The sequence below is a fragment of the Pelecanus crispus genome, chromosome 13, assembly GCF_030463565.1.
Source record: "Pelecanus crispus isolate bPelCri1 chromosome 13, bPelCri1.pri, whole genome shotgun sequence".
Lineage (NCBI taxonomy): Eukaryota > Metazoa > Chordata > Aves > Pelecaniformes > Pelecanidae > Pelecanus > Pelecanus crispus.
Window position 1 is genome coordinate 1,494,547 of NC_134655.1, and position 13,725 is coordinate 1,508,271.

At 48.7% G+C, this 13,725-nt stretch overlaps 2 protein-coding genes across 2 annotated transcripts; one reads left to right on the forward strand and one right to left on the reverse strand.

The window, feature by feature from the left end:
• Positions 1-1,192: 1,192 nt before the first annotated feature.
• Positions 1,193-7,275, forward strand: LOC104037643 (cis-aconitate decarboxylase). The gene is made up of 6 exons (XM_009491670.2): positions 1,193-1,213; positions 1,804-1,858; positions 4,629-4,816; positions 4,997-5,089; positions 5,384-5,589; positions 6,357-7,275. The coding sequence occupies exons 1-6, from the start codon at positions 1,193-1,195 to the stop codon at positions 7,273-7,275; spliced, it is 1,482 nt and encodes a 493-aa protein (XP_009489945.1).
• Positions 7,276-12,051: 4,776 nt separating this feature from the next.
• Positions 12,052-13,725, reverse strand: GLOD5 (glyoxalase domain containing 5). The gene is made up of 3 exons (XM_009491639.2): positions 13,561-13,725; positions 12,416-12,571; positions 12,052-12,204 (listed from the first exon to the last, which is right to left on the reverse strand). Exons 1-3 carry the CDS (start codon positions 13,723-13,725, stop codon positions 12,052-12,054), a joined length of 474 nt encoding a protein of 157 aa, XP_009489914.2.

The window sequence follows — 13,725 nt, forward strand, 5'->3', positions numbered from 1 at the left end:
TGCTGGTGTATGGACATGGTCTCCACAGGAGCTTGGAGCAAGGCTTAGCATGCCATGGGATACATATATAAATACCAAAACGTTAAATTTTCAGGTGCTTGCTCCCCAATGGCATTTTGCAATTAGTTTTTCCATCCCACCTTGTTAATGATAACAAATGTTTATATAGCTCTGAGAAAATACTGTGTCTCTCAAGATAAACATGTTAAGAGAATGCAATACAATTCTTTTTGGATAAGCACACAGCAAGATTAACACTGCGCAACAATGCTACACAGCTGGAATAAATATCACAACCCTGACTCTGGTGAAAAACAGCACGAAGTTGCCTGAGATGCATTGCTATGCACAGTGATCAAGGATCTGCCTAGCATTTAGTAGAAAATTCAGGCTGGTTTTAAATGCAAGGTGCATCACACCAGGCTGTTGTACAAAACAATATGCAGCATGTTAAATGTCCCCAGGTTTCACTGTTGGACAAAGCAGAGAGCCATGGCGTTCCCCCCAAGTCCAAATGTGCATTTGGGAACGAAGGGTCCCAACGTCTGCTGGAAGCTACAGAGTTCGCGTCTGCACTAACATTTCAATGAACCGGCAGCACATGGCAGGCAACATCGCAGAGCTGAATATTTAGAAGAAGGAGAGCTATGAAAAGATTCAGCCAAATGCCAAAACACTGAATGTATTCAAGAAAAGCATCAAAGAAAAACACCAATGCCACGCTTCTCCCTCTGCAGCTTGGATTACCTGGTTTGGTGACACTTCAGCTCAATGGGAAGATGCTCTTGTCCCTCTCATTTCCTGGTATGTACCAGTTTTATAGTCCTCCTCCGTAGGAGGAGCCTGGGGCCAGTTGCTTCACACATTGGCACCTGTGGCGTTTTAGAGGCAGGAATTTCCTTGAACTTTGTCAGTTATTGTCCTAAATCTTTTATTTCCTGAAATCAGGGGGGTTTCCCTTCTGTTCAGCAGAGAAAAACCACCCCTCCTCATCTATTCCCCCCACCCTCTCAGTCCCCAGAGGCTGATGTCATCACACTTGAAATTCAGTTGCAAAAAAACAAAAAGCAAATTGCCTTTCAGAAGCATATATAAAGCCTGACAGCAAAGCACCTTGCAGACAGACACCTCTCCCATCCCTCGAATAGAGCAGTGCAGAGCTGGGGAGGAAGCAGTGGTACCAGCCACCAGCATGGTCTACCTAACCTTACAGGTAACTACTATTTCATGTACAAAACCTATTCATCTCTGATCTTTCCTTTTTCACTTTAAGGAGGTAATGGCGTTTTCCGGGCGGATCCTCAACTGGTCAAAATTGTCGCGATATGAAATGGGAACCTGCCCCGATACTAGCAAAATCGGATGGTTTTCGCAGACACTTTATTCATAGTTACTAACCTGTTCCTTCCATGCCTGTGCCTTTTATGTGTCCCAAACACGTTTTGTACAGCGCCATGGCGGGGGGTTGTTGTTGTTGGGACGTGCTGTGTGGTTTTTTTTCCTCCTCGTGTCCACTCTGAGCTGGTCCCGCTCGCAGCCGTAAGAGGATTTCATGGTAGGTCTGAAAAGGCTGTGCTGCCCCTTCTACTGTACTGCTTTATTTCCCTGGCTATTCTTGGCACCCTTGCTGGACTGAGCTTTGGAAAATATTTTTTTTCTCCTTTAAATACGTAGTTAGTTTTATCCGCTTGTTTGATCTGTGAGTGTCCTACAATGCCATGTTAGAGGCACAACCAGTGAAACGGCTTTGAAAAAGTTCAAGCAGCTTAGGTGACAAACACTCTTTCTCTGTCTTTACTCTAGAAATCCCAGAAGCTCTTGGCAAGCTCCCGGCAAGTTCACAAAACTGCTGCTCACGGTTTGTATCTCTCTGCGGAACAGCATTCCCTATCCTTTTTTAAAGAGCATCCCAAAATAATCATGTCATTACTTTTTTTTTTTTTTAAAAAAAAAAAAAAAAGTCCTGAGCTAAGCGCACTGGGATAAACCGCTCAAATTCTTGGAGGACAAAGCATGCTTGGGGGATCTTGTGATGGTTATTGCCCTCGGTTGCTAAAGGAGAAAAGTAACAAGTGGTAAAAATGTTGATTGCTAGTCCTGCACTAAAACAGAAACTTTAACTGATTTAGAACCAGACTTTCCAAATTCTTACCCTTTGACCATAAATGTAAGATATTTAAATTGCAGCTGTCATCGGATTGCTCAGATCCTTAACTCCTCCGTTTGTCATTACTTCTCCATTACATCTGATCTTGCTATTAGCACCGCTTGAGTGGTTGAGGGCTCATTTTCCGTCTCTCACAGCACTGCGTGTCTGCAGCTTCTCTGCTTCAGACAAATTGAGCAGAGCTTTGCTGTGTAGCCACTTGGTCTATTATTTGTCTATTAACTAATTTTAAAATGTGTTACGAATACAATAAATGCAATGCATGTTACTTAATGAACACTTGAGAGCAAGAGGAATAATAGTAATCCATGCAATAATTTGCTATTGGACAGAGTCTTTTCTTTTTATTAACTTCTGCAGCACGGCTGCCACAGCAGGACAAAAACGCTGGACTCATGAAATGCTTTTAGCTGAAGGGGTAAAAAATATCGCTGCCTACTGAAGTGACAAAGAGCATTTGATGACGGGAAGGAAGTGATCAAAATTTTATGGGTGCAGTGTGATTCGAGCAGATTTTCCTCCAGCCTCTCCAGTCTAGTTTGACTTCACTGTTTGCTTCTCCTGGAGCGCACTGGTGCTTTCTGCTGTGGTTATACCGAAGATGCTCGCAGAGTACAGAGAGGACTCAGATTTCTGTCAGCAGAAGGTTTCCCAACTGCTGAGTGTTACAGATTCCTATAGCAATATATTTCATAGAGCCACTGGGAGGGGTGAATTTTATTTCAGTGAGTCACGGCCATGATGACATTCTCAGCTGTGTTTACAAGTAGTTTTTAGACTCCTAGGATCTAGGTGATTCCAAATGCATTTGCAACAAACTGTGAGTCAGTAGGCATGACATTTAAGAATGAATGCATGCTAGTGAAATTAGGGAATGGTCATTTTTTTCAATTGGGATATTTTCTGTTTAAAAAATAAAGTGTCATATGTACCTGCTGATTTTGGTGAGGTTTCCTGTAAGATGTTGAAGCAAAGTATTTTTATTTTCTTGCTTCACTCATCTTGATTTTTTCATGTGACTAGTTTCATTTGGGCACTAATGCCGTCTTTTATCTGTATGCATGTGTGTGTGTACCTGCCGCATACATATATGCGTGTGTATATATATGGATTCGCAATCATGCAGATGTTAGCTATATGGAATTTTATAGTTTTTCTACTCTCATGCGCACTCTCAAAATTACATTATAAATTATAATGGGTCATAATAATTTTAATCCTACGAGTTATAAATTCATCAAAACAAAGCAATTTGTCACTGAAATTAAAAAGTACAGTGGTCCCAAATTGGATATTTTCCACAGAATTTTAACACCTCCGAAGATTTGGAAATGGTGACTTCCAAAAGTGCCAGTTGTTTGTGCTGTCTGCCCAGCTCTACCTTACAGGTCGTAAATTCAGGCGCTGATTTTGCCTTGGGAAGCTCGATGTGTTGCTTCTTGTCTACCAGCAATGGTGTTTTGAGACAGAAAAAACTTTCCTTCAAACACCAAGCTCAGGAGATCTTCTGGTTTAATCCCCTTCTGAAGCACAGCCTGAATCCTCTGATATGCTGAGCTCAACTCCGAAAGAACACACAAAGGCCTTTTTTTTTTAAGCACTAGCATCCTTTTGAGTGCACAGGGCTTAAGAGCTTTGCTGGCTGAGTCAAGACACCTCAGTGTCTTGTAGGACCAAACTTCTGGATAAATCCAGGCTTTGGGTCTAATCCTGCTTGCCAAAAAATGATGGAAGCTATAGGAAGTTTTGGTTTTATGTGATCCACTCCCAATAAGGCACTACTGGTAACGCAGCAGGGCACCTGCTTTGCCTTTTCTCCAGATAAAGGGACATAATTTGTATTGACCCCCCAAAAGATGGGTGCTTGAAACCCAGGGTGGGGGGACGTGGCTGAGCCCTGAAGCTGCTTCACTTGAACCTTCTCGAAGCCACCCCAGGAGGTGCGCAGAGCAGTCCTTACAGCATGTGAAGGCAGTGGGAGCCAGGACGTGCTGCGGACCCTTGGGAACCCGTGGAGAGGGACAGGATTCACACCAGCCTGCTCGCCTTGGGCTCCCTGTGCTGGTGGTGAGGGAGAAATGGCACCTCCCCTCAGAGAAGATGCCGGTCCCCTCACCAGGGGCATCTCTCCACCATCCATAGAGGGACCCTGGAGCAATGGTACTCCTCTCCTAGGCTCCGTCAAGTGCCTGAAGCCACAGGAGGTGACTTTGGGCCCAAAAGGCATTCTCAGGGAGAGGCTCAGAGCCTGGGACAGCACAGGGAAGCTGTATGTCACCTCCCAAATCTATAGGGCTGTATGCAGCCATGTGCCCCAAGGGACATGCTGGGCAGATCCTGCACTCTCCAGCTGCCTTTGCCCTTCAATAAATTCAGTGAGACCAGAGGGTGAAGGCGTGTGAGCTGTCAGCACATGGCCCACATGTGTCTTTACCCTCTCCCCTCTCTCTTGGTGCTGCAGTGGTGGCCAGGAGCGCTCCGGAGGAGACCGTGACCAGCAGCTTTGCCTCCTTCATCCACGCAGTTCGACCCGAGCACTTGTCCAAGACCGTCTGTCACAGAAGCAAGAGGATGATCCTCGACAGCATTGGGGTTGGCCTCGTGGGCAGCACGACACATGTGTTCGATATCGCTCTGCAGTACTGCCGGGTAGGAACAGCCCCATATCGCGATGTAGTTACGTGGTCCCCACCCTGACATCACCACCATAACCAAAGCCTTATTTCGTGGCTGATGTAGGACTTTCGCCTTGCAGTGTAGGGGTGTTCTGGCATCACACAATCACTGCTTCGCTCAAGGTCCTCACCCGAATTTCTCTCCCTTTCGCAGGAGCTGTCCTCTTCGGTTGCCGTGAGCTCTGTCTACGGCAAGCCAGGCGTAAAGCTCTCCCCCACGCTGGCTGCGTTCACCAATGGAGTTGCGGTAAGGCAGGCTCTTCCAGGAGAAGCTCTGCTTTGTGGTGCCTTCAGGGACACTAGTTAGTATCATAGGAAGCAGACTAGTGACTGGGAGGGGTAACGGGGGACAAGAAGTGATGGGCTCCTCTGCAGTCTTGTACACTGCTTTTAGAGGGACCACACAGCCACCATGGGGACCAGCAGGTGACTGGGTGGATGATGTTGCAGACGTAGCCTCAGCAATATCAGCAAGGACCCCTAGCTCCCTCAGCTCCCAGTCCCCCACACCAGCATGTCCTTATCTCCATTTCTCTGGCAGACTCACTCCATGGACTTTGATGATACCTGGCATCCTGCTACTCACCCGTCAGGAGCTGTTCTGCCAGCTCTTCTGGCAGCTTCCCAGATGCTACCTCCAAGCACCAAACCCAATGGCATGGATTTCCTGCTGGCATTTAACGTGGGCCTGGAAGTGCAAGGAAGGCTCATGCATTTCTCCACTGAGGCTCACAACATTCCCAAAAGGTAAACGTCCTTTTCTTCAACGAGTAGGAAGAGGGTTGGTGAGTCTGTTAACAGGCCTACTCAGGGTTTCAAAATGTAAGTTTGCGTCCAGCTGAACTCAAGATCAGGGTAATAAAGCCCTACTGAGAGCCAGACACCAGTTCTACCAGAGCTGATGAGGCACCACTAATTTCAGATTCATTTGGTGACCTCCAGTGATCTTGCCTTAAAAATAACCATCAAGAGGACTCCACACCGAGTCTGCAGTGTCATCATCTCAAGTAACCAGGGCAGGAGAACAGGACAGGCAGTGGCCCACAGCCATGCAGACAGCTTGAGTGTGGGCACAGTCCCTGGCATAATTTCTGCCTGTGCCAGCTGCCGTTCACCAGGCAGTGCCCTGGTGTGGTCCAAGGGAGAGCATCGACCGGGAAGTGTTACCCTTGGGCATGTTGGAAGAGGCCACCTCATTTGTCTGGGGGGAGGAAGTTTGGCTGTATGGACACAAGCCATGCCACCTACTCTTAGGGAACATTTTATAGAAACTCCTTTCTGGAGATGCTGAGCTCACTCTGTTGTCTCCGGTGAAGTTTCAGGTAGACGCTTAGTATTTCGACAGCTAAATTTTGAATTAGGTGAATCCCACCTGCACCAGAGCCATGAGGGATTTCCGCTGGCTGACTTGGCAGTTCATTTCCAGTCCCATAGGCAGGTCTGGTAGGGGAGGTGTTTGGGTGCTCCCTGCGCCAAGCAGGCAGGGACACTCATATCTGCAATTTCCCCTTTAGGTTCCACCCTCCCTCAGTGGTCGGTACCATGGGCAGTGCTGCGGCCACTGCAAAACTGCTCTCTCTCAGCACGGCCCAGTGCACGCACGCCTTGGGCATTGCTGCATCGCTTGCAGGGGCACCCATGGCAAACGCCGCCACCCAAGCCAAGCCATTGCATATTGGAAATGCTACCCGCCTGGGCTTCGAAGCAGCGCTGCTGGCTGCGCGAGGGATGGAGGCTAACCCCTTAATTCTGGATGATATCCCTGGTTGCTCTGGGTTCAGTGCTTTCTACAGTGTCTATCAACCAAAACCACTGTCCACACCAAGTGACCATCATGAGTTCCTCTTGGAGAAGCAGGATATTGCTTTCAAGCGATTCCCAGCCCACCTGGGGATGCACTGGGTGGTGGATGCTGCCTTGTCTGTCCGGAACCTCTTCATCAACTATGCAGGGTCCTTCTCTCCCTCTTTGATCCGCACCATTGTGCTGAAGATCCCAGTGTCAAAGTACATCAATCGGCCTTTCCCCAGCTCTGAACACCAGGCGAGACACTCCTTCCAATTCAACGCCTGCGCTGCCCTGTTGGATGGCGAAGTGGGCCTCGGCTCCTTCACGGAGAGCAGCATCCACCGGCAGGAGCTGAGGGAGCTGCTGGACAAAGTGGTGGTGGAGCACCCTGAAGATAACGTGGCCAACTTTGACAAGATGTACGGAGAGGTGGCACTGCTCCTGCACAGCGGGGATGTCCTGACAGGCAAATGTGACACTTTCTATGGGCACTGGAGGAAGCCTCTGAGCAAAGAATCGCTCCTGAAGAAGTTTCGATCCAACGCCTCTCATGTGCTTCAAGAAGAAAAAATAGAAACCATCATCACTATGGTGGACAACCTGGAGAATCTGTCAGATAGTTCCCAGCTGGCCTGCAGCGTGTGAGGGAACAGCAAGTTTTTTTTTTATAAGGGACTTGTCCCGGTGAAAATCTGATTCCTTTCTTTGTTGGTGCTTTACTATTCATTTCCAATGACAGGAAAGTTCCCACCCCTTGAAGTCAGAGTAGACACTTTAATACCAAAGGAGCCCACAAGGCAGGAGGTGTGTCTGTGTCAGTAATTAGTACACAGATTAAATTTCAACTCATGGTTGATGCTGTCTGGGTAGCTGAAAGGCCACTGCAAATACTAAAAAAAAATCCCATGGAAATCTATGAGAATCCTGGGGCATCATCTGGAAGCCAGTTCCCCAGAAGGAACTGTGTCTGGATGTTTTTTTAAAGCTGCATTCAAAGTTTGTTCTATGCGGGATGCCTAACTGCTGAGTCTGGGAAGAAGAGGAAGTTCAACTGCAAAATGTGTGCTTTTCTTAGTGCTCTTCTGGGCACTTTTCGTATCATGGTGAGTCAGTCATGCTGGCCAGATGAAAAATCTATCAGTTACTGTAAACAGCTCTGCCTGCAAAACTCTCAGGCAGAGAGGGATTTTCTTTTTTTTTTTTTCCTTTTCCAGTAAAAGCCTCCCATTTCTCCAGCACTTGGGAAGTGTTTGTCACTTCTCTTTGTACAAGGGATGGTTCAAGGACCCTTAAAACCTGTATGTCTTTTTGGAATGAAAGGCAATTGGTAGGTGAGGAACCCTACGTCGGTCCTACACCTACATCCTACGCCTCCTGTGAGGTGATCCCTGCCAATCCGAGGGCTGTGCCACATCATCCCTCCTGGCTTTGCGCAGGTCGCCCAGGCACCTATTCAGAGTCTCTGCGGAGATGGGCACCTCTAGATGGTGACTCGGGCACATACACGCTGTGACTCACATTGGGAAATTCCTGTTTCTCTGTCCTAAGAGGAGGGAAAGCTTACTGAGACTCAGTCCTTAACTCACTTTTCCAGCTGGGATGAAATCAGCACTTGTGCTCCTGAGTAGCCATTCAACGAAAGGCGCTTTCTTACCCTGCATCCTTTCCGAACAGTGAGATGGAGAGCTATGCAATATTCCTCTGTACCTTAAACAAATACTGTGATTGCTGGTCCAAAGGACTTGTTTCCAATATGATCATGATATAGGTACAGAATCTGTTGCAGAAGTGAAGGTTGCCTTCTGCAAGGGGGGCTGAGATGGGACTAAACAGGCAAGAAGGAATGTGGGCTGGTTCCTTTTTAGCTTGCTGGTAGTGGTCTATGCAGAGAACTTCCCAGCCAGAGCAAAACTGTTTGCCCACCTGTTAATCCACTCTCTCATACTGTCTAGCATATCCACACTGAATCTTTCTGAATAAAGAACTGAACTAAATTCATTTCCTGCATAAAGATTTAATGCCTACATTATGTAGACTGTCAGGTTTTCAATTTTAATCTCAACCTACGCAATACAGAGGCTTTTCCAATATACGGGGAACCCTGCAGAAGCTAGGGCAGAGCCAGCTAGAAGGCTGGCCTGTGGCCAGTGATTTCTCCAGAATCAGATATTTACATTGAGCTCTGCAGACTGTTTTTCCTGGTAAGAACAATAGCTGTTAGCCAGAAAAGCCTGGCTGTGGTTAAACACGATCTCTCAACAAAGAGAAGTTATGCAGTGTTCCTCCCTTAAGCAACAGGTTTCAAATACTTGCTAAGTTTCAGTGATGAGCTTCTAGTTTACCTTGGTTTCAGTCAGGTGTGAGATCACCAAAAATGTCATTCCATGCTTCACAGCCCAGTGAACTGGAACCCACAGACCCAGTGCCTTCCAAGTCAGCCATTAGCTCAACATTTGTCAAGGGAATCAATGTGTGAGAGAACCGAGACGGGCTTCAGTGGAAGGAACAACGCGTCTCAGTGGATTATCAGTGATTGCAGCATCCTGACATTTGTTCCAGTGTTCTCATTTCCATGCCTTCTGCAGCACGCTGCAGCGATGCCATGTAGCAGTGAAACTGAGCAGGAGAGGAGGGAACTAGCACCTTTTACCTGTTGGTGCTGGAGCTGAAAGAAGAGCTTTTCAGTTGGGTTTAGGCTACATTTTTGTCCCTGCGATCCAGAAGCCCTTCTAAATGTCATCCATGCCTTGGCTGTCCCAGCAGATGCAGCCCTGACACCTTTCAGGTCTGTAAAATTAGGAAGGGAAGGCACAGGAAGGCTGGTAGGTCCAACTTTCCTTTTATTGGGACCCCTATCAGTTGAAGCAGTAAGTAGCTTTTCCAGAGCATCTAGGAGCTAAAGGCATACCTGGGATTTTTTTTGTTTATGGTTATTTCCTCTAAGAGCCTACGACCTCCAGTATCCCAGCCCAGGAAAGTGTCTTACTTGTTATTTCCAGTTTCAAACAGCAAATGTTTCCTATCCTTAACTAATAAGGAGGTCCAAACCACTGGCAAGGGAAGCGAGGCCTCAAAAGAGCCAAGGGAAAAAATGGCCTGTGAAAATTATAGACCAGCTTGTGCGACACTGAGGGTATTCAGCGATTAATATGGTGCCACCAAAGTCCCTAACTTCTCCTGTCAGGCTGAAAAAGAAAAGAGCCGTTGTCCTTCTTTCTACTGCTGTTCCAAGATAAATGGCACTTAATATTAAGAAAAGGGAACATTTCTCCACAAACATATTTACGGTCGCAAGCTCGGTGAATGAAAGGACACTTGCAGTGCCGCGCCGGGCGGGATCCGTGTTAGTAATCAATCAATAACTACAATCCCATGCCAGAAATTAATAGCGCTCCGCTGGCACCAGCACTTGGCCAGGGAGAAGCCCGGACCAGGCGAGAGCGAGGAAAAGCCGAAGCAGGGCTGGCGGGAGCAGGATGCCACCATCAGCCTTCTCCCGTGGGCGTCGGTCCTCTCCGGTGGGCATCGGCCCTCTCCCGTGGGCAGGACCCACCCGTGCGAGCGCGGCCGTGGGCTCTCAGCACCCTGGAGAGCGGCCGCCGGCCGGGGCCCTGGGCTGCAGCAGCGCGGGGGCTCCGCTCCCGGGGTCCCCTCCCGGGGGGTCCCCACCCGGGGGTCCCTTCACAAGGTCAAGGTTATGAGATGCCGGTGGCTTCCTCCCATGGCAGCTCTTGCCTGTAGTTGCCACAAATGGTTGCACTCGAGCTGAAAGCAGCTTCTGTCCCTATGGCCACCGCCGGCACAAGGTTTTGATAATCCGAAGCACTGAGTTTTTTAGGGCTTTGCATTTTTTCCGCACCGTGGAGAATTTGGGATTTCCCACGACATGCCAGCAGGAAAAAAAAAAAAAAAAAAAAAAAAGTATAATTCAGGGATTCTTTCAACTTTAGAAAGGATTTTGACTGTAGAGGTCAGAAGAGTCCTCTCTGCCTTCCAGCACTATTTCCATGACGATAACATTGCTACCGCAGTGTGGCCAGCTGGGGAACTGCTCTCCTTGAAAAACCCCCAAGTCTTTCTTTATTGTTTTATGCTTTTTAAGTAATTGAGGAATTGCTTTTTGAATAACTATAGAAAGGAGAAGCCTGAGGACAGTCCCACAAGCACTGAGCACCATCGGTCAGAGTGGGCCCTGCTGCGGTAGACCCCTGCCCCAGCTCCGCTGCCCCAGCTCCCTCCCCACGGGGACGAGCCCTGCCTCCCTCCACGCCGTGCAGGCAGCTCCGTGCCAGAGCTCCTGGAGCAACTCTGCATGCCTCTTCTGGACAGAGGAAGGCAGGAGGCTTGGCCTTCCTCTTCCTGCTCCAGAGGCTCTCCCAAGCTCTGGACATGTTGCCATCATGGGGGGAGTCAAGTTTTACAAAGATGCTGCTGGTCCAAAAATGAATGACTGAGACCCAGTCCACAGGAATGTGTCACGCATGGGGATGGAAAGGAGGAGCAAATTCCTCCCAGCTGCAGCACAAGGTTGCATCCTTCTCTCGGCAGCCGGGATGTGCGGGCCAGGCACATGCAGCTGGTTCAGGGGCCAGAGCAAAGCCCTGTTGCTTTGGGAAAACAGGACAACCAGGCTGGGCTGCAAGAGGGAGCCAACGTTTTCTGCCTGATGCCAGCATCTTCTTAGCACCTTATTTCCCCCTCATCCCTGCATAAATCTAGATGAATGCACTGACTTTAGACACCCTCCATGCAGCCGTCTGCACCTCTGCTTTTTCCCATCCCGGGGACAGGAACCCTATAACTGATTATGCAGAGCTGAGTATGAGGCACGGAGCTTCAGCCTCAGGAGCGCTTTGTGTGTCAGACACCGAGGCCAAGTTCCCAGTTCCCAGGCAGGAAGTGGGTTTCAAAAGTCACAGCTGGATTTAAACCGCTGGCTTGGTGTGAAAGCCACCAGTGCTAGCCAGCCTGAGTCATGCCAAGCAGGCAGACGGAGAGGAAGGGAGTCGGAAATCTTCAGCTGCGTAAAAGGGACTATTAAGAAGAGAGGGATGACAGGTTCTTTTGTGTTCATGGTGGACAGTGTAGAAATGAGGGGCTTCAAATGAAGCAAAAGAGGTGTCAGACATTAGGAAAAATGTCCCAACAAGAGTAGTGCAGCAGCAGCAGGACAGATCTTCCAAGAAAGTCATGAAGTTTCCATTGATGGTGATTTATAAAAGTGGGATTCACACCCAGGGGTGAGAGCTGAGCAGGCTGCCTTGGGAAAGCTCTCAAGGTTCATGCAGCCCTACTTTTATGGCTGGGATTTCAGACTTGTACTAGGCTTGCAAAATAGAAGCTTGAACCTGAAACTGGCCATCAAACCCCTGGCTTCCGCATCCTTTCTCCTGCTGGGACACAGACAGAGTATGGGTGGGGTTAGGGTTTGCCTCCGTTGGCTGCAGCCACATCTGTGCTGTACCTGGAAACCTCGATCAGCTTCTCATTGGGGTCTCGGAAGTAGATGGATGTTATTGGACCCACGGCGCCAGTTCTGGCCACGGGACCTTCTTCAAAAATCCCCCCACAAGCCTGGGAGGAGACATCAAAGCAGGGGTTTAAAGCTTAAGGTAGTCTTATCCGGGCGTTGTGCACTCTTCCCCCAGCCTTGAAAACATGAGCTGTTGGATGAGACAATTCTGACATTCCCCAAGACACAGACCCTGAAAGTGTCACTTGGGAGGCTCTGGCTTCATGCCTCTCGGGGTCACACTGCCCTGTGGACACTCCATGCCTTCCTCACCTTCAGATGATCCAGCAGCTGGTTCAGGGGCACCTGTGTGATAGGGCAGATAACTGCAGAGCTGGGGACCAGGCACCGAGACCTGGGTTCAAACTCCTTCCCAGCCTCATGCAGGTTAAACTTCTGGTTGCCAAAATGTAAAGCTTTGTGATTTCCCTGGCCCCAAAGAAAAGAATCAAAGTGCAATGAGACTTACTTCAGCATCCACTCACCTGTGTAGTCCTAAGTCCTGGAGACCTGGCTGTAGTCCTGCTACCTCTGGGCTCTTGCTGTGGCAACTCAAGACAAGAACTGACTGTTGCAAGGCTCCCGAGACTTTCCTCAAGGTGTGGAGTGACCCAAGAAAGTCCTACAGCCACATGCAGCTACTTCCAAACCATAACAATGTAAGTTTTCAGTTTGGGGCACTCTCCATCCTGCCTGTGTGGCAGCCACACAAATAACGCACAAGCTGATGCTGCAGTGGGGACAAAGATGAGGCAATAGGAAGAGGGTGAGGAAGGAGGTTTTGGCATCTCTTTGCAGATTCTCAAGGAGATTTCTGCAGGCTCAAATGGCAGCTGAGTCCTGAGACCCCCTGGATAGGCAGGACACTGTGCCCACCTAAAGAACAAGCTGAGGCTCACTGTAGCCTTGGGATGTGAGTGCAACTGCTTTTAAGAGACCTGATGGGGCAGGAGAGAAGGACATAAGCTTGGAAGTTGAAAAGGTGCGGTGTGTACATCCAAAACAGGCCAAGTGGCCAGAAGCTTGGGCAGGAGATGAGTTGGGGCTGTTCTGAAAATGTTAACCATCTTTTCCTCTCTTTGCCAAAGGAAATATCAAAACAAGAGCCTGTCAGACATCTTTAGAGGATGTGTGGGTTTGAGGGTTCTCCTCCTTCAGTCCTAGAAATTGTTTTTCAAAGAACCTTTCTTTTTTTGTCACTCTGACTCCTTCTGTGGTGTGGTTTGGACTTTCCTCTGACTCATCTTGACTCTGTTGAAACCCAGAGCTTGACGGCCTGCAGCTTGTGCTGGTCCTACCATCCATACCCCAAGGATGTGCCCCAGAGACCCCATCAGAGACCCACAAGGACCAGCCACTGGCCCAGAACTGCAGCTCCAGGTCCCCTAGACCTGAGCTGAGCCTGTGCCCCATGTTACCTTGAAAGTCACCACCTCTGTGCCCAGGACTTTGGAATAAAAGACCACAGTGTCCTCAATGCTCTTCACAGTCAACACAAGGTGGTCCAGGCACTGGATGAAACATGAGGGTGGACTCATACACTCCTCCTTCCAGGACATCATCTCAGGGCGGGGAACCAGCAT

Coding starts and splice junctions, on each gene's coding strand:
- LOC104037643 (XM_009491670.2), top strand. CDS start 1,193: ATGGTCTACCTAACCTTACAG. Junction 1,214..1,803: donor TGGTCTACCTAACCTTACAG/GTAACTACTATT, acceptor TCTTTACTCTAG/AAATCCCAGAAGCTCTTGGC. Junction 4,817..4,996: donor TCGCTCTGCAGTACTGCCGG/GTAGGAACAGCC, acceptor TCCCTTTCGCAG/GAGCTGTCCTCTTCGGTTGC.
- GLOD5 (XM_009491639.2), bottom strand. CDS start 13,725: ATGCTGGTTCCCCGCCCTGAGATGATGTCCTGGAAGGAGGAGTGTATG. Junction 12,572..13,560: donor CAGAGGTGGTGACTTTCAAG/GTAACATGGGGC, acceptor CTTTGGGGCCAG/GGAAATCACAAAGCTTTACA. Junction 12,205..12,415: donor AGCTGCTGGATCATCTGAAG/GTGAGGAAGGCA, acceptor GTCTCCTCCCAG/GCTTGTGGGGGGATTTTTGA.